At 42.5% G+C, this 21,087-nt stretch overlaps 1 protein-coding gene across 1 annotated transcript; it reads left to right on the plus strand.

Moving 5' to 3' along the window:
* The first annotated feature begins 12,935 nt into the window (after positions 1-12,935).
* Positions 12,936-15,673, plus strand: LOC117976448 (transportin-1-like). The gene is given in 2 exon segments (XM_063599519.1): positions 12,936-14,607; positions 14,610-15,673. Coding segments are annotated over 2 exon segments (1,896 nt in total). The 5' UTR covers positions 12,936-12,956; the 3' UTR covers positions 14,855-15,673.
* Positions 15,674-21,087: the final 5,414 nt, after the last annotated feature.

Here is a 21,087-nt window from a genome sequence, read left to right on the forward strand (position 1 = left end):
TAATATGTAATATATAACATATAATATATATAATATATAATATATAACATATAATATATATAATATATAATATATATAACATATAATATATTATATATAATATATATAATATATTATATATAATACATATAACATATTATATATAATATATTATATATAATACATATAATATATTATATATAATATATTATATATAATACATATAATATATTATATATAATATATTATATATAATACATATAATATATTATATATAATATATTATATATAATATATATAATATATGAAATGTATGTAATATATAATATAATATATTATATATATAATATGTATCTGCTTATACCTGCAAAAATGAAGGCAACTAAGACAAACTAAAAGCTAATGATAATGGAAGGGAAGGACAAGAACTCAGACTTTTGAGTATACTCTCTGAGTAAAACCTCAATGGGTTTATCATCCATTTTTTTCTTTCCTAAATCAAATATTACTGCAATTATAAAATGTAGATTTTTCTTTTTGAACCATATTAATGTTTAATATATTCTAAAAATAAAATAAAATCAACAAGGATGAGGGGTGGGAAGTAGAACTGAATACAATAAGAATACATAAATTTAATTGACTATTACACCAATAATTTTACCACAGAAAGAGAAAGAGAAAAAAGATATAAAAGGAAAAGATTTTTCTTTTTTAAGACAGAGTCTGACTCTATCACCCAGGCTGGAGTACAGTGGCGTGGTCTTGGCTCACTGCAACCTCCACCTCCCAGGTTCAAGTGATTCTCCTGCCTCAGCCTCCGAAGCAGCTGGGACTACAGGTGCCCGCCACCACGCCCAGCTAATTTTTATATATTTAGTAGAGACAGGGTTTCACCATGTTGGCCAGGTTGGTTTCGAACTCCTGACCTCGTGATCCCCCTGCCTTGGCCTCCCAAAGTGCTGGGATTACAGGCATGAGCCACTGTTCCTGGCGAGAAAAAGATACTTAAGTAATTTTAGACTGCACAACGTTAGTAGCCTATATGTAAGCACACAAAAAAATTGCAAAGAAATGTTAAATCAAACTTAGTAGGTTTGTAGCTGGAAATACTATTGGTATTATAATTTTCATTATGCATATATTGTACAACTGAACAAATGAATGCATTTATTTATGTTGTTACCAGAGTTCTCACTGTAGAAAAAATGGAGATCCAAATATGACCTGAAAGAAGAATGTGGCCGGGCGCGGTGGCTCACGCCTGTAATCCCAGCACTTTGGGAGGCCGAGGCGGGTAGATCACAAGGTCAGGAGTTCAAGACCAGCCTGGCCAAGATGATGAAACTCCATGTCTACTAAAAATACAAAAATTAGCCAGGCGTGGGGGCAGGCACCTGTAATCCCAGCTACTCAGGAGGTGGAGGCAGAGACTTGCTTGAACCCAGGAGGTGGAGGCTGCAGTGATCCGAGATCACACCACTGCGCTCCAGCCTGGGGTACAGATCGAGACTCCGCCTCAAAAATAAAAAAATAAAAATAAAGAAGTAGAACGCTATGGAATTCGACTAGAATTAGGGCTAACAATATGAAGCACTTTGGGAAGCCAAGGCAGGTGGGTCACCATGTTGGCCAGGAGTTTGAGACCAGCCTACCCAACATGGTGAAACCTCATCTCTACTAAAAATACAAAAATTAGCCAGGTGTGGTGGTGTGCACCTGTACTCCCAGTTACTTCAGAGGCTGAGGCACGAGAATCATGGAACCTGGGAAGCAGAGGTTGCAGTGAGCTGAGGCAGCCTGGGGTCCAAGGCTGTGGTGAGCCACGATCATGCCACTGCACTGAAGCCTGGGCAACAGAGGAAGACCCTGTCTCCAAAAAAAAAAAAAAAAAAAAAAGGAGGGGGGGCCAGGTGCAGTGGCTCACACCTGTAATCCCAGCACTTTGGGATGCTGAGGCAGACAGATCATGAGCTCAGGAGTTCAAGACCAGCCTGGCCAACACAGTGAAACCCCATCTCTACTAAAAATACAAAAATCAGCCAGGTGTGGTGGCATGCGCCTGTAATCCCAGCTACTCAGGAAGTTGAGGCAGGAGAATTGCTTGAACCTGGGAGGCGGAGGTTACAGTGAGCTAAGACTACATCATTGCACTCCAGCCTGGGCAACAGAGTGAACCTCTATCTCAAAAAAAAAAAAAAAAATTTAAAAAGGGAGTATAGGGCCAGGCGCGATGGCTCATGCCTGTAATCCCAGCACTTTGGGAGGCCGAGGTGGCTGGATCACGGGGTCAAGAGATCGAGACCTTCCTGGCCAACATGGTGAGACCCCATCTCTACTAAAAATACAAAAAATTAGTTGGGCGCGGTGGCGCATGCCTGTAGTCCCAGCTACTCTGGAGGCTGAGACAGGAGGATTGCTTGAACCCGGGAGGCAGAAGTTGCAGTGAGCTGAGATCACACCACTGCACTCCAGCCTGGTGACAAAGCGAGACTTCAAATCAAAAAAAAAAAAAAAAAAAGGAGCATAAAAAAATCTTTAGAGAAGAACGACAATATAGAAAAAATAGAAAAGTCTCCATTTTATAATCATAGTAATATTTGATTTGGCAAGAAGCAATCCAGATAAAACCATTAAGTAAAGATTATTATGGGACAGAATATTCACACAGTTTCTATCATTCCATAGATCACTTGTTAATTACAAAAGGAAAAGGAGGTTGGGAATGGAGGCTCATGTCTGTAATCCCAACGCTTTAGGAGGCCGAGGAGGGCGGATCACCTTAGGTCAGGAGTTTGAGACCAGCCTGGTCAACATGGCAAAACCCCGTCTCTACTACAATTACAAAAATTAGGCAGGCATCTGTAATCCCAGCTACTTGTGGGCCTGAGGCAGGAGAATTGCTTGAACCCAGCAGATGGAGGTTGCAGTGAGCCAAGATTGCGCCAGTGCACTTCAGCCCGGGTGACAGAGTGAGACTCCTCCTAAAAAAAAAAAAAAAGCCCTTAGGAGATATATAGAAGAAATTAGGGGTGAAGTGCTATGAAATCTGCAGTTAACTCTCAAATTGTACAGCAAGAAAATTTATTAAAGTTAAAAAAGTGAATATTCATAGATATACATATATGTGGGTGCAGGTAGAAAGGGAGGGACACACAGACAAAGAAAATATGGCAAAATGGTATCAACTGGTGATCACCGACCTATCCTTGGAACTCTTTGAAAAGTTTTTTAAAATTGCAAAAGTATATTATTTTTGAACTGCTCAGGAGGTTTAAATTTTTGAATTTTTAAAATAAGCAATCAATTGTGAGGAAGTCTGAGAAGCCACAGACTAAGAGATAAGATGAAAAACAAGGAAAGTAGAATCACAGTAATGAAAGGAATAGAGTTTCAGAATGCTGTGGTCAGTAGCTTCAATGCAAAAGAAAGTTAAATTAAGGATGAACTCAGTAAAGACAACTGGATTCAGCAACTGGGAAGTCAGTGATGACCTAGGGTACAGGAGCTTCATTGAAATAGTAGAGTTGGGCCACGGCATGTGGCCCACACCTATATCCAGCAGTTTGGGAAGCCGAGGTAGGTGGATCTCTTGAGGCCAGGAACTCAAGACCAGCCTAGCCAACGTGGTGAAACCCCATCTCTACTAAAAATACAAAAATTAACCAGATATAGTGGCACGCCCCTGTAATCCCAGCTACTCAGGGAGCTGAGGCATGAGAACTGCTTGAACCTGGAAGGCAGAGGCTGCAGTGAGCCGAGACAGGGCCACTGCACTCCAGCCTGGGTGACAGGGCAAGACTGTCTAAAAACCAAAAAAGAGCCCAGGCGTGGTGGCTCATGCCTGTAATCTCAGCACTTTGGGAGGCCGAGGCAGTTGGATCACAACGTCAGGAGATCGACACCATCCTGGCTAACACGGTGAAACCCCCTCTCTACTAAAAATACAAAAAATTAGCTGGGCATGGTGGGGGGCGCCTGTGGTCCCAGCTCCTCGGGAGGCTGAGGCAGGAGAATGGCATGAACCCGGGAGGTGGAGATTGCAGGGAGCTGAGATCACGCCACTGCACTCCAGCCTGGGCAACAAAGCAAAACCCCCTCTCAAAATTAAAAAAAAAAGGAAGTAAACTGGGTATCTGCCTTTAGAGGTGTTGTACGTTTTCAGCATTATAAATGAATAGAGATGAGTGGCAATAGTTACTTTGGTCCATAGTTTTTTGGTATCTTAACTTTTTGGATCTCTTCCACTAAAGGGACTGCCTGTTGAACGTTGTTAGGAATGTAAGTACTGAAGGCAAACTGCCTGGGTTTGAATTTTGTTCTGTCCCTTGCACCCTGCCTGGCTTCAAATCCTAGCTCTGCTTATTAAGTTCTTTTAAGGGGATGATCTTTGAGCAAATGTCTTAGCTTCTGCTTTCCCAAGTAAATGGACACAATAGTTGCTACTTTGTGAAAGATTCATGTAATTGACCAAGTAGCATCAGTGTTCAGTTTCAGTCATTGGTGATTCTGCAGTTGGACTGTGATGGGGTGTTGGGGTGGGGGTGGTGTGTGTGTGTAGCACTTAATTGCACGCAGAAAGGAAAAGATACTTTTGATGACCGGGAGGCAGCTTTTCTCTGCTTTTGTGTCAAAAGGGAGGAAGGGAGTTTGGAGAGGGAAACTAATTCTGTTCAGTACTAAGCTCTCTTCCTCAAAATCAGAGGTACATAGAATGTGTAATAACTTACAGAATTGCTAGACTTCAACAATCTGAATTTTTTTAAATTCATTTTTATTTTTTCAGGTTGAGACTGAGCTAAAGTTAATCTGTGGTGACATTCTGAATGTACTGGACAAACACCTTATTCCAGCAGCTAACACTGGCAAGTCCAAGGTTTTCTATTATGAAATGTAGGTTCTATACTAAAAATCAACAAGTGTACTTCAATAATTTTAAACACGCTCAGGAATAATTGGCTTTGTTTCTTTTTTTCTTAGCTATTTCCTATTATTTTCCTTATTAAATATAATGAAAAATCCCACAGAAATTAACTGAGGAGCCTCTAAATATCAACAAAATTATCACTTGATAGACTAGAATTAAACAAGCAAGTGGTTCCAAGAAATGGCACAAGTGTATTAATCATAAAATAAAATTTCTACATGAAACTTTCAGCCAGCACTGTGAAATGTGTGGCCGTTTAGGGGAGGGGAATGAGATAGGTCCCATGAAAGCAAAAGAATATAAATAGGCAAAGCAAAAGCTAATGCATTTTTTGTAATAGCCTGACCATCTTTTTATTCCAACATTGACTATCCTTCTAACATTAAACAATTATTTTTCAATAAAAGTTGGAAACCTACATAGAAGAAAGTCATGATTCTAAAAAGGCCAACTTTTAATCTTACATTTTCCTTTCTAGTATAGAACCTACATTTCCTAATAGAAAACCTTGGACTTGCCAGTGTCAGCTACTGGAATGAGGTGTTTGTCCAGTGCATCCAGCACGTCGCCACAGATTAACTGTAGCTCAGTCTCAACCTGAAAAAATAAAAATACATTTTTAAAAATCAGATTGTTTCAGTCTAGAAATTCTGTAAATTATTACACATTCTATCTACTTCTGATTTTGAAGAACAGAGCTTAGTATTAAAGAGAATTGGTTTCCCTCTCCAAACTCCCTTCTTCCCTTTTGACACAAAAGCAGAGAAAAGCTGCCTCTCGGTTATAAAAAGTATCTTTTCCTTTCCGCATGCAATTAAGTGCTGCACACACACACCACCCCCACCCCAACACCCCATCACAGTCCAACTGCAGAATCACCAATGACTGAAACTGAACACTGATGCTACTTGGTAAACACTGGTCAATTACATGAATCTTTCACAAGGTGGCAACTATTGTGTCCATTTACTTGGGAAAGCAGAAGCTAAGACATTTGCTCAAAGGTCATCACCATAAAAGAACTTAATAAGCAGAGCTAGGATTTGAAGCCAGGCAGGGTGCAAGGGACAGAACAAAATTCAAACCCAGGCAGTTTGCCTTCAGTACTTACATTCCTAACAACGTTCAACAGGCAGTTCCTTTAGTGGAAGAGATCCAAAACTAGTTAAGATACCAAAAATCTATGGACCAAAGTAACTATTGCCACTCATCTCTATTCATTTGTAATGCTGAAAATGTACAGCACCTCTAAACGCACATACCCAGCTTGCTTCCTTTTTTTTCTTTTCTTTTCTTTTTTTTTTTTTTGAGACTGAGTCTCACTTTGTCCCTCAGTCTGGAGTGCAGTGGTGCGATCTCGGCTCACTGCAACCTCCGCCTCCCGGATTCAAGCTATTCTGGTGCCTCAGCCTGCGGAGTAGCTGGTATTACGGGCACTTGCCATCACGCCTGGCTAATTTTTGTATTTTTCTTTCTTAATTTTTTTTTTTTTTTGAGACAGACTCTCGCTGGTCGCCCAGGCTGGAGTGCAGTGGCACAATCTCCGCCTACTGCAAGCTCCGCCTCCCGGGTTCATGCCATTCTCCTGCCTCAGCCTCCCGAGTAGCTGGGACTACAGGCGCCCGCAACCATCCCCGGCTAACTTTTTGTATTTTTAGTAGAGACGGGGTTTCACCGTGTTAGCCAGGATGGTCTCGATCTCCTGACCTCGTGATCCGCCCACCTTGGCCTCCCAAAGTGCTGGGATTACAGGCGTAAGCCACCGTGCCTAGCCCCTGATTTTTGTATTTTTCTTAGTAGAGACAGTTTCACCGTGTTGGCCAGGCTGGTTTCAAACTCCTGAACTCAGGTGATCCGGCCGCCTCAGCCTCCCAAAGTGCTAGGATTACAGGCGTGAGCCACCACGCCTGACCTTATCACAGTTTTTTTTTTTTTTTTTTTAAGAGACGGAGTTGGCCGGGCGCGGTGGCTCACGCCTGTAATCCCAGCACTTTGGGAGGCGAGGCGGGTGGATCACGAGGTCAGGAGATCGAGACCATCCTGGCTAACACAGTGAAACCCCGTCTCTACTAAAAATACAAAAAATTAGCCGGGTGTGGTGGCGGGCGCCTGTAGTCCCAGCTACTCGGGAGGCTGAGGCAGGAGAATGGCGTGAACTAGAGAGGCGGAGCTTGCAGTGAGCCGAGATCACGCCACTGCACTCCAGCCGGGGCCACAGAGCAAGACTCCGTCTCAAAAAAAAAAAAAAAAAAGAGACGGAGTCTCACTCTGTCTCCCCGGCTGAAGTGCGGTGGCGCGATCTTGGCTCACTGCAACCTCTGCCTCCTGGGTTCAAGCAATTCTTTTGCCTCAGCCTCCTGAGTAGCTGGACTACATGTGCACGCTGCCACGCATGGCTAATTTTTTTTATATTTTAGTAGAGACGGGGTTTCACTGTGTTGCCCAGGCTGGTCTTGAACTCCTTAGCTCAGGCAATGCACCCGCCTCAGTCTCCCAAAGTGCTAGGATTATAGGCATGAGCCACTGCGCCTGGCCTATCACAACGTTTTAAAAGTGAAAAGTGATGTACATATAAATATTCCTTACATGTGTATCTACATTATTAAAAACCATAAACCAACTGAAGTATAAATGGGGGAACAGTTTAACACACATCAGTAAGACTGAAACTTGTTTATGCTAAGAGAGAAAACATAAAATGATGAGTGCTAGGAGAATCACTGTTAAAAACATGCCCATTGGCCCGGTGTGGTGGCTCTTGCCCTGTAATCCCAGCACTTTGGGAGGCCGAGGCAGGTGGATCACCTGAGTTCAAGTGATCAAGACCATCCTGGCCAACACGGTGAAACCACGTCTCTACTAAAAATAGAAAAATTAGCTGGGCATGGTGGTGGGGGCCTGTAGTCCCAGCTACTCAGGAGGCTGAGGCAGGAGAATCTCTCGAACCCAGGAGGTGGAGGTTGCAGTAAGGTGAGATGGTGCCACTGCACTCCAGCATGGGCAACAGAGAGACACTCCATCTCAAAAAGAAAAAAAAAAGAATTCTATTGCCCAGATTAACAAACTAATTTTGTGCCAACTGCCTTAATGAAGATAAAATAAATGAAATAAACTACTAAATTTAGTGCAAAGGAGCAGAGCAGACAATCTATTAATCTGGTAATTTTGTTAAGAATAATGATAGCTAATATTCATGGAGAGCTTGTTATGAGCCATGTCCTATCCTAAATATCCTACTTGTTTTAACTTCATCCTCGCAACAAATATATGAGATGGATTCTAAAACTCTCTTCACTTAGAAACAACTGGGGCCTAGAGAGGAGATTTCTCTGTGCCGTATGATGCTGTATGGTAGCATTTTGCCCCCAGTAGTTTCTTTCAAAATTGGGGTCAGTCCTCTCAAACCCCTTTGCTGCTTTATCAACTAAGTTTATACCCTCTTCTGAATCCTTTGTTGTCAGTTCAACAATGTTTACAGCATCCTCACCAGTAGAATCCATCTCAAGAAACCACTTTCTTTGCTCGTCTGTTAAAATCAACTCCTCACCTGTTCGCGTTTTCTCATGAGCTTATTGCAATTCGGTCACATCTTCAGGCTGCACTTCTAATTCTAGTTTTCTTGCGAGTTCTGCCACATCTGCCGTTACTTTCTCCACTGAAGGCTTGAACCCCTCAAAGTCATCCAGGGTGGTTGGAATCAATTTCTTCCAAACTCCTGTTAATGTTGATATTCTGACCTCCTCATGAATGTTCTTAATGGTATCTAGAATGGTAACTCCTTTCCACAACGCTTTCCATTTACTTTGCACAGATCCATCAGAAGAATCACTATCTATGACAGCTTTAGCCTTACAAAATGTATTTCTTAACTAATAAGACTTGAAAGTCAAAATCACTCCTTGAACCACGGGCTTCACAATGCATGCTGTGTTGGCAGGCGTGAAAACAACATTCCTCTCCTTGTACATCTCCATCAGAGCTCTTGAGTAACCAGGTGTGTTGTCAAAAAGAAATAATATTTTGAAAGAATTCTTTTTTTTCTGAGCAGTAGGTCTCCACAGTGGGCTTCAAATATTCAGCAAATCATGCTGTAAACAGATGTCTTCCAGGCTTTGCTGTTAAGTGTACAGAGCACAGGCAGAGTAGATTGAACATAATTCTTAAGGGCTGTAGCATTTCTGGGATGGTAAACAAACAACGGCTTCAATTTAAAGTCACCAGCTATGTTAGCCCCTAAGAAGACAGTCAGCTGTCCTTTGAAGCTTTGAAGCCAGGCACTGACTTCTCGTTTCTAGGAGCAAAGTCTTAAATGGCATCTTCCACCGGAAGGTGGAGGTTGCAGTGAGCTGTGACTATGCCACTGCACTCCAGCCTGGGTGACAGAGACAGACCCTGTCTTAAAAAAAAAAAAAAAAAAAAGACACATAGACAACATTGATTAAGTTCACCCTCTTATATCACTGAGGTTGTAAACAATTACAATAGCAACATCAAAGATCGCTGATCGCTATAACAGATATGATAATAATGAAAACATCTAAAATACTGTTACCGAAATGGAACACAGAGACACAAAGTGAGCATATGCTGTTAGAAAAACAGCACCGCAAGACTTGCTTGACACAGGGTTGCCACCAACCTTCAGTTTGTAAAAAAATAATATCTACAAAGTGCAATAAAGCAAACACAATAAAATTTGGTAGGCCCGTACGTGAGATTTCTTTGTATTATTTCTTTTTGTTTTTCTTTGTAGAGATGGGGTCTCACTGTCACCCAGGCTGGAGTGCCGTGGCACCATCACAGCTCACTACATCTTTGAACTCCTGGGCTTCAAGGGATCCTCCCGCCTCAGCCTCCCAGGTAACTGGAATCACAGGCATAAGCCACCACACCCGGCCTCTCTGTATTATTTCTTACAACTGCATGCAAATCTATAATTAACTCAAAACAAAAAGTTAAACATTTATTAAGTGTTGACCAATGTACCAAATGACAATAAAAAAAACCCAATTCCAACTTAGATTAAATATAAAGCTACATACTTTAAGTAGTATACAACTGTGAAGCAGCATTTTAAAAATCAGATAACCAAATTTAAATACATTTCTGTCTAAATAAACTCAAGGCATCAGACTAGAAAGAAATGTAAAATTACAAAGCCAAGCATTTCACACAAATCGTCAGAAAGCCAGCCAGGTACACTTCATCATTTCCACTATCTGCTTTCTATAAGATCTGAAGATATAATAGCATTTGTCTTGTGTCTGTTCTCAACCACAGAGGTCAGAACCAAACTAGCTAATAAACTAGTCTAACTACTATACTTTAGTTAGAAAATAAACTCATTATAATTTGTACTCAAAGACAATGTTCCTGAGGAATTGGAGTTGAGATGGACTCTAAGGAACATGTCATTACATATATTTCTTTATATGTCATTACTTATAAAGAAAATTATTTGAAGTGGTTTGTGGCACACAGATAGAATCCTTGTTCTATGTAATGAGTGCTGGCTTAAAAGGTATGCTTTCTGGAAATGACATTTTGACCAATTTAAATCATATTTTACATGTAATAAAACTATTTTCTATTTACATGAATCAAATAGTCTCATAAAGCAAACACTTATGTCTCCATTTATTTCCCACTTTTTGCACAAAATTGGATTTTAATAGAATAGGTTTTCTTAAAAGGATAAATGCTCACTGAAATTGGTCATTTTATATATTTGAGACTGACAACATATCCTCATATTATGGTAATTTTATAGCAATATTGTCAACGAAAACAGTGTTTTCTGGATTCACTTGAAAATGAAACCAACCTAAAGAAAACAAAAATTATAATCCCAAAGATGCTACCCTATAGAGGAAAGGGTTTTTCTTCCCCTTAAGTCCCCTTATACATTAGTCGTCTTTCTTTTATTAAAAGTCTTAAAATATCCTCTAAAGCAGATTTCAAAATACAGCATTCCTGAGTCCTCAGGAGTCCTGCTCACAGAAGGGATCTTTAACTTACAGGAAGACAATGCTGACACTAGCTTAAGCACGCATTCAGCACACCACAGTTACAGTGAATCACACAGGAATTCCACACACATTCCCTACCCACTGTCAGCCTTAGTTTACATAGTGGCATCAACAGAGAAAAGCCAGTGGTTCCTAAACGTCTTCTCAAATTGCCCGGTCTCCAGGTCCTTGCTCATTTGGCTAAGACTGAATAAACAAACACCATTCATTAAAACGCATCCTGGCCAGTGTGGACACAACGACAGAGTGACTCCGTACCGATGGCATCATCTGGTTAAAATTAAATTTAAACTTATTTTCCTTTGGGGTATAAAATATATAATCACATGGAGTTATCCTTCGTATGTAAGTACTTGATAACAGCCCTGAGGTGTTCTATAAAGTCATCTAGAGCCTGTAATTAAGAAACAAAATTCTGTTTGTCTCAAGACCAATGTAAACTAGCTGAAAACAATAAGCTACATTTCATCACCAGTTATCATGCTGAGGAATCACTAAAACCATATCTAAATAATTCTCTTTTTAAAAAATAACTCATTTCCCTTCACACACACACTGCAAATGACACACATTTCAAGAATAAACGTGATTTCAAGCATATATCTTAAAGCAATTTAAACCAACAAAATGTAAGAACTTGGCAAAATCACTTAGATAATATCTAATTAGAATCCTCTTTTAAAACAACAGGAAAGTAAGTAAATAATAACCAAATAAATAAGAAAGCAAGTAAATGAGAAAACAAATAAGCACGTATATAATTAATAAGTAAAAATTTAAAAATCAATCCCTTTGCAAGCTGCAATAATTAATGAGGTTGTCACTAACCAATCAGACAATTTACATCAAGCATTGTGGTGAGACAGTCTTTCAGTTAGTATAAGAGTAAACAGAAATGGCGAAAAACTAATTCTTCACAATACTAGGATTTAGTTAAATTTAATTCATTTTATAGGTGGGTAACTATTCATAGACCTTGAAGTTCTGAAATACAGAGTTAAAATAAGAGAAAGCTTTCTGGAATCAATAATATTCTAGTTATTGCTTAGTTGACTCATTGTGACATGCTTCCAACCTGGGCATCAAACAAGGATACACATCAAATCGGACTCAGTCTGGCTGGCTCCTTGCGCTCTGTAGCCGTGGTGGCAGCAGCAGCAGACGTCGGCGGCTGGGCTGCCAGGAGCAGTTCCACTGGGTTTCACTGTCCGAGACTTCCTTTGGGGCACTCCAGCAAACCAAGGTGGAGTATGAATGGAAACCTGATAAGCAAGGGCTTCAGCAAATCCTGCAGCTATTGAAGGAGTCCCAGTCCCCAGACACCACCATCCAGAGAACTGTGCAACAATTCTAGAAACTGGAACAACTTAATCAAGATCCAGACTTTAGCAACTACTTGATTTTTGTTCTTACAAAATTAAAATCTGAAGATGAACCCACAAGATCATTGTGTGGTCTCATCTTGAAGAATAATGTGAAAGCACACTTTCAGAACTTCCCAAATGGTGCAACAAACTTCATTAAAAGTGAATGTTTAAATAATATTGGTGACTCCTCTCTTCTGATTAGAGCCACTGCTGGTATTTTGATCACAACTATAGCCTCCAAGAGAGAATTGCAGAATTGGCCTGACCTCTTACCAAAACTCTGTAGCCTGTTGGATTCTGAAGATTACACCACCTGTGAGGGAGCATTTGGCACCCTTCAGAAGATTTGTGAAGATTCCGTTGAGATTTTAGATAGTGATGTTTTAGATTGTCCTCTCAACATCAGGATTCCCAAATTTTTACAGTTCTTCAAGCACAGTAGTCCAAAAATAAGGTCTCACGCTGTTGTATGTGTCAATCAATTTATCATCAGGACTCAAGCTCTGATGTTGCACATTGATTCTTTTATTGAGAAATCTCTTTGCATTGGCTGATGAGCCAGAGGTATGGAAAAATGTGTGCCGAGCACTTGTGATGTTGTTCGAAGTTTGAGTGGATCGCCTGCTCCCTCACGTGCGTAATATAGTTGAGTAGATGCTACAGAGGACTCAAGATCAAGAAGAAAATGTGGCTTTAGAAGCCTGTGAATTTTGGCTAACTTTAGCTGAACAGCAAGTGTGCAAAGATGTATTCGTAAGGCATCTTCCCAGGTTGATTCCTGTGTTAGTGAATGGCATGAAGTACTCAGATATAGATATTATCCTACCTAAGGGTGATGTTGAAGAAGACGAAATGATTCCTGATAGTGAACAGGATATATGGCCACGTTTTCACCGATCAAGGACAGTGGCTCAGCAGCATGATGAAGATGGAATTGAAGAGGAAGATGATGATGATGATGATAATGAAATTGATGATGATGATACAATTTCTGACTGGAATCTAAGGAAATGTTCTGTTGCTGCCCTAGATGTTCTTGCAAACGTGCATCATGATGAACTGCTGCCATATATATTGCCCCTTTTGAAAGAATTACTTTTTCATCATGAATGGGTTGTTAAAGAATTAGCCATCTTGGGTTTAGGAACAGTTGCTGAAGGTTGCATGCAGGGCATGATTCCTTGCTTGCCTGAGCTTATTCCTCACCTTATTCAGTGCCTCTCTGATAAGAAGGCTCTTGTCCGTTCCATAACATGCTGGACTCTTAGCCGCTATGCACACTGGGTAGTCAGCCAGCCACCAGACACGTACCTGAAGTCATTAATGACAGAGTTGCTAAAACGCATCCTGGATAGCAACAAGAGAGTACCAGAAGCTGCCTGCAGTGCCTTTGCTACCCTAGAAGAGGAGGCTTGTACAGAACTTGTTGCTTACCTTGCTTATATACTTGATACCCTGGTCTTTGCATTTAGTAAATACCAGCATAAGAACCTGCTCATTCTTTACAATGCCAGAGGGACATTAGCAGATTCAGTAGGACATCATTTAAACAAACCAGAATATATTCAAATGCGAATGCCTCCACTGATCCAGAAACGGAACATGTTAAAGGATGAAGATAAAGATCTTTTCCCTTTACCTGAGTGTCCATTTTCAGTTGCCACAGTGCTGCAGTCTGGCTTCCTTCCATACTGTGAACCTATGTGTCAGCATTGGGTAAACCTAGTACAGAAGACTCTTGCACAAGCCATGCTAAGCAATGCTCAACCAGATCAATATGAAGCTCCAGATAAAGATTTTATGATAGTGGCTCTTGATTTACTGAGTGGCCTGGCTGAAGGACTTGGAGGCAATATTGAACAACTGGTAGCCCGAAGTAACATCCTAACACTAACATATCAGTGCATGCAGGATAAAATGCCGGAAGTTCGACAGAGTTCTTTTGCCCTGTTAATTGACCTCACAAAAGCTTGCTTTCAGCATATTAAGCCTTGTGTAGCTGATTTTATGCCAATATTGGGAACCAACCTAACTGCAGAATTCATTTCAGTCTGCAACAATGACACATGAGCAATTGGAGAAATCCCCATTCAAATGGGTATAGAGATGCAGCCTTATATCCCTATGGTGTTGCACCAGCTTGTAGAAATCATTAACAGACCCAACACACCAAAGACGTTGTTAAAGAATACAGCAGTAACAATTGGTTGTCTTGGTTATGTTTGTCCTCAAGAGGTGGCCCCCATGCTACAGCAGTTTACGAGACCCTGGTGCACCTCTCTGAGAAACATAAGAGACAATGAGAAACGGATTCAACATTCCGTGGAATCTGCATCATGATCAGTGTGAATCCCAATGGCATAATCCAAGATTTTATATTTTTTTGTGATGCTGTTGCATCATGGATTAACCCAAAAGATTATCTCAGAGACATGTTCTGTAAGATCCTTCATGGATTTAAAAATCAAATTGGCAATGAAAATGGGAGGCATTTCTATGACCAGTTTCCTCTTCCCTTAAAAGAGCATCTTGTAGCTTTTTATGGTGTTTAATGTAATACACTTAAGCTGCAGTCCCAAAATTAGGGGTCCTTCAGTCTTGGAGACTATGAGGGAGCCTCTGCACCCAGGGAAAATGCTACCCTTCATGGGGGGAAGGGTAAACCAGTAGGGAATACAGTATAATCTCAACCCTACTGGGAGGGGTGGGAGGGAAGTGTTGCCATCACTGTATTAAGTTGACGTTGGGAAACGTTTTAACATCTGGAGGCTTTGTGGGTGGAAATATGTCTCCAGCTACAACTCCACAGTGGATGTGAAGAGGGGGAAAAAAAAAGAAGAAAAAGAAAGAAAGTGTGGCCGGGCACAGTGGCTCATACCTGTAATCCTAGCACTTTGGGAGGCTAAGGCAGGTGGATCAGTTCAGGTCAGGAGTTTGAGACCAGCCTGACCAACATGGTGAAAAAAATACATCTCTATTAAAAAAATACACGCGCACACACACAAAATCTAGGCATGGTGGAGGGCACCTGTAATCCCAGCTACTTGGGAGGCTTAGGTGGGAGGATCACTTGAACCTGGGAGGTGAAGGTTACAGTGAGTTGATATCATGCCATGGCACTCCAGCCTGGGCAACAGAGCAAGACTCCTGTTTAAAAAAAAAAAAGAAAGAAAGAAAGAAAGAAAGGGATGGGGGGAATGCTTCATTAATGCAGTTGTTTAAATATATTGTGATTAATCCATACAACCAAACTCTAAAGATGTATCTTAAAGAACAAGGCACCTCTCTGTGTACTGAAATGTACTGTATGTACATTTGTACTGAAATATAAGCATAAGCAAGTATGTGCTGTCCACATACATATGTGGAAAGAGTCCGTAATGCATTAAGAGGAGAAAGCGTGCATTAAAGGAGGTATTTCCCATTTTGGAGGCAGGGAGGAAAATCTGGCACGCATGTGTGTGAGAGAGAGTGCATTAGAATATGCGCAGAAAACACATCTGCGAACGCATAGCGCAAATGCTTACTAATGGAGAGGAGGGGTGCTGGCCAGCTTCCACTCTGTCATGTGTTTCCATTGTGTTAGACTTACTGATAATGAGTTCACGTGACTTTTGTAATCCTAGAGAGGGGACAGCATGTGTGAAGGTCTGAAGCAATAGAATGCATTAGGGAAAATACTAAAATTGGCCCAAAAAGGAAAAAAGGATGGCAGGAAGAGATGAGAGTGGAGAGGAAGGCGGCAGGCAGATGGCCCAGGGTAGCCTACGCTCTGCCAAGGAGTGTGGGGTTCATCCCAGTGCAGCAGGCTTTCTTTGTCCTCACTGGCAGCTCCTCTCAGTCTATGAGGCTGCCTCCTTGTCTTCTGCCCACATCTGACTGTGGGAGCTTCTAATCTAATCCCTTAGGAGGCCATCAACTTTACTTAGGGCTGAAGAATGTCTCATTCACTCAATAAACATTTACAAGCCCCAGCACAGTGGCTCACGCCTGTAATCCTAGCACTTTGGAGGCCAAGGTGGGAAGATCACTTGGATCTAGGAGTTGGAGAGCAGCCGGGGCAACATAGCAAGACCCCATCTCTACAAAAAATAAGAAATTAGTCAGGCCTGGTGCCACGCACCCGTGGTCCCAGCTACTTGGGAGGCTGAGGTGGGAGGATCGCTTGAGCCTGGGAAGTCAAGGTTTCAGTGAGCCGAGATCTTGCCACTGCACTCCAATTTGGGCAACAAGCAAGACCTTGTCAAAAAAAAAGAAGGAAGGAAAGAAGAAAGAAAGAAAGAAAGAGAGAGAGAAGGAAGGAAGGAAGGAAAGAAAGAAAGAAAGAAAGAAAGAAAGAAAGAGAAAGAAAGAGAGAGAGAAGGAAGGAAGGAAGGAAAGAAAGAAAGAGAAAGAAAGAGAAAGGAGAGGAGAGGAGAAAGAAAATATTCATAAAGAGAAACTGGAATCCCACAGGCTCAGTCCTGATGAGGGTGGTCCTGCTTCCTCATCTCTTCTCTGTCTACACTGTCTCCTGTGACACCATCCATGTTCTTGGCTGTGTAAAGCATCTTCATGTGCCCCTCCCACGTCCTCTCTCCTGCTTGGTCTCCCTCTAAGCACAGACTTGGGAATATAACTGCCTCCTTGGCACTTTCATCTGATAGGCATCTCACATCAAAAACTCAACTCTGGCTTATAGCCACCCACCAATCTGCTCCTGTTTTAATCTTCATCTCAGTAAACAGTGCTACCATCCACCCTGCTGCCCAGGCCAGACACCTAGGAGTCTTCTTTTTTTAATTAATTTATTTATTTGAGACAAAGTATTGCTCTGTCGTCCAGGCTGGAGTGCAGTAGCACAATCTCATCTCACTGCAACCTCAGCCTCCTGGGTTCAAGCAATTCTCATGCCTCACCGTCTGGAGTAACTGGGATTATAGGCGTGTGCCACTACGCCTGGCTAATTTTTGAATTTTTAGTAGAGATGGGGTTTTGCCATGCTGGCCATGGCTGGTCTCAAATTCCTGGCCTCAAGAGATCTGCCCACCTCAGGCTCCCAAAGTGCTGGGATTACAGGTGTGAGCCACCACACCCAGCCTATTTTCACTCTCTTAATGATGTCTTTGGAAGTGCAAAAGTTTTGAATTTCGAAGAAGTCTAATTTATCAACTTTATTGTGATCTATCTATCTATAGAGCTATACATACAGACATTTCCTGATTTACGATGGTTCAACCTACAATTTTTGACTTTACTGTGGTATGAAAGCCATATACATGCAGCAGAAATCATGCCAAATACCCATAAAACCATTCTGTTTTTCACTTTCAGTACAGTATTCCATAAATTATGTAAGATATTCACCACTTTATTATAAAATAAGCTTCGTGTTAGATGATGTTGCTCAACTGTAGGCTAATGTATGTGTTCTGAGCACGTGTAAAGTAGGCTAGGCTAAGCTATGATGTTTCATAGGTTGTGTATTAGATGCATTTTTAACCTGATATTTTCAGCCTACGACGGGATGTAACCCCATCATAAGTCAAGGAGCATCTGCATATAATTTTGTGTGTGTGCATATATTTTTAAAGTCTAGCTGACAGTATTTGGTAATGAATTAGATTTTGGGTAGAGAAGAATTAAGAATGATTCCAGTGGTTTTGGTCAAGCAAGTGTCTAAGATGGGGGAAGCCTACAGAAGCAGGAAGTTGGGGATGGGGGATCAGGAGCTCTGTTCTGGATGCACGGAGTTTGAGCTTGTCTGTTAGAAATCCACGCAGAGATGCTGAGAGGCAGGTGGAATCTGGAGTTCAGAGTCATTTCATAGATTAGGTGGCTGAGTGAGGTTGCAGAAGACCAACAGGGGTGAGAGGGTGGACTGAAAGGAGGAGAGAATCGAGGCCTGCCCAGGGCCTCTGCACTTAGAGGTTAGATAATGAGGTAAACCCAGCAGGAAGATGAGAAGGAGTGGCCAGTGAGGTGCAGTTAATCTTCCTGAACGTCAGTTTCCTTGTAATAACTAGGCAGCAGTCATGAACAGTACTTCCCTCATAGTGTGATGGTGAGGTTCCTGGAATGTGCGCTAAAAGTGCTTAGAGCAGCGCCTTGCATGTAGGAGCTGCTCAGCGCATGTTAGCTAAACATGAGAATCTTCTCTCTAAACCTTCTAAAGAATTGTCAGACCTTGCCTGATGGCCTTAGCTATCAGGAGAGAAAATCTACAGAGAAACTTGGAGTCCACCTCGGCCAGGTGGCCTGGGCACAGTAGGATGCCAGCTGCTCAAGGGGAGGACTGGGCACTGCACTGAGTCTGCTGCCCAGAGCCTGGCACCATTGGGATGGCTGAGGCACACTGCCAAGCCAGCAGATTTGTGCAACAGACTTGGCTCCCAAGAGGGAGGCCCAGAAGGCCCAGACACCCTCAGGAATAGGGCCTGGCTGAAGACTGTGATTAAGGAGGTGAGAGTTTCAAGTCTGGTAATTTTGCTAGTAAACAGAAATGTGACTTCATTTACATTCCTGAGCCTCGAAGCCTGGACTTAAAGATGAATCCCCAGTGGGTGAGGCTGGGTACCAGAAGTGGCTACATAATTTGCAGAGCCCACTGAAAATGGAAATGTGGATCTCTTGGTCATGTGTCATGAGGGATGTCAAGGCAGTTATAGCAGAGCATTAAACCAAGTGTGGGGCCCTTAGCACCGGGGCCCTCTGTGACTGCACAGGTCGTAGGCCCATGCAGCTGGCCCTGTCTGGCCCTGCCTGGTTTCCATCCACAATGATGAAGGAGGACAGAGTCTGGAAGGTTGAAGAGGGAGGCACTAGACATTCGTGGGTGGAGAGACCGCTGTGGCTACAGTGTGGAGAATGGGTCACGGTGAGCAGGAGTGGTCAGAGCTGTTGGAGCTTTATGCTGAGATGGGATGAGGTCTGCCCAGATGGGTGGGGAGGGGACAGGAGAGGAGTGGGACCCTCTCTCTGGGGAGGTTGCCCTGCAGCTTCCTGTTTCTCCCTGTTTCCTGCTCATTGGGCCTTTTCTGCCTTCTCCTCAGGAATTCTCCTGGGACTGCCATTCTGGGATGTGCATATTCTTTTATTCCACTCCCTTTTGTAGAGATGGAAGCTCCCCCACTGGTGTGGGGCTGAGAGCAGATTCCCCCCCATCGACAGAAACGAAGACACCACAACCCCTCCCTCACGGCACCATTGCTATCCCTTCGGGAACTGTGGCTTGAGATGTCCTGTTGAGTCACTTCACATCAGCCTCTCATTGGCAACCTTTGAATGTCTATGACATTCAAAGACAGAAAAAGTAGGCCAGGTGCGGTGGCTCACGCCTGTAATCCCAGCCCTTTGGGAGGTCCAGGCGGGCAGATCACCTGAGATCAGGAGTTCGAGACCAGCCTGGCCAACATGGTGAAAACCCGTCTCTACTAAAAATACAAAAATAATTAGCCAGGCATGGTGGTGGGTGGCTGTAATCCCAGCTACTTGGGAGGCTGAGGCAAGAGAATCACTTGAATCCAGGAGGCATAGGTTGCAGTGAGCTGAGATCACGCCACTGCACTCCAGCCTTGGCAACACAGTGAAACCCCATCTCAGAAATAAATTAATAAAAGGGAGGTTCTCTAAAAAAATTCTTTATAAGTTGCATTATTCAATTCTGTCTTTGTGAAAATTAAATTAAATTTAAAAAGTTCTATTGTACTTCTTCTGTCTTTGGTTTGTTTTTTTGTTTGTTTGTTTGTTTTGTTTTGAGACGGAGTTTTGTTCTTGTTGCCAAGGCTGGAATGCAATGGCGTCGTCTCAGCTCACTGCAACTTCCACCTCCTGGGTTCAAGCAATTCTCCTCCCTCAGCCTCCCAAATAGCTGGGATTACCGGAGTACACCACCAAGCCCAGCTAATTTGTGTATTTTTAGTAGAGTCCAGGTTTCACCATGTTGGCCAGGCTGGTTTCAAACTCCTGACCTCAAGTGATCTGCCCACCTGGGCCTCCCAAAGTGCTGGGATTACAGGCGTGAGCCACCGCATCAGCTTTTTTTTTTTTTTTTTTTTTTTTTTTTAAGAGATGCTAGAAGTGTGGAATTTTATGTGAAATCTCCCAATTTTCAGAAGTTGGCTTACATTTTTAAAACAGTTTATAGGACAAACAAAACAAGTTTGCAGACTGGAATTGGCTGCAGGCCACCAAGTTGCAGGTTCTGACAGCTCCACTGTCACTGGGAGGCATCTGGAGCTGATTCCAAGCTGCTACGCCCAGCATCAGGAAGTGTCAACTGTATGTTCACCCTCCAGCTTTCGGCTGCCACTCGCTGTGTGCTCTAGTTACATGCTCTGACCCGCCACAGACCACGGTGGCTCTCCCCAAGGCCCAGAGTCCATGATGGGAGTGTGACATGGTGTCAGTGAGCTTCAGTAGAAAGGGGGTCTCCCCCAACAGTGCAGCGAAAAGCAACAAGAGTTGGGGTGGGGACGTGGGGAACAACATGCTCACATGCAGGGCTCTGAGCTCTGTCCGCTCTGCCTAATTGTTCTTCTCTTGGTCATTGGACAGCCCCAGCCCCTGCAGTTCCTGCTCTCCTCAACAGGGCTGCCCAGTGAGAACCGGACCCTGTCTGCTAGTCTGCTAGAACACTTTACCTTCACAGATGCAGGATTAAATACCCTGGCAACACACAGTGAGGATGTTATTTTCAAGTGTCTTTCAACCCTTCTGATGACCTCAAGAAGAAAGGCTAGGTCAGGTGCGGTGACTCAAGCCTGTAATCTCAGCACTTTGGGACACTGAGGTTGGAGGATCGCTT

The sequence above is a fragment of the Pan paniscus genome, chromosome 19, assembly GCF_029289425.2.
Source record: "Pan paniscus chromosome 19, NHGRI_mPanPan1-v2.0_pri, whole genome shotgun sequence".
NCBI classification, from domain to species: domain Eukaryota; kingdom Metazoa; phylum Chordata; class Mammalia; order Primates; family Hominidae; genus Pan; species Pan paniscus.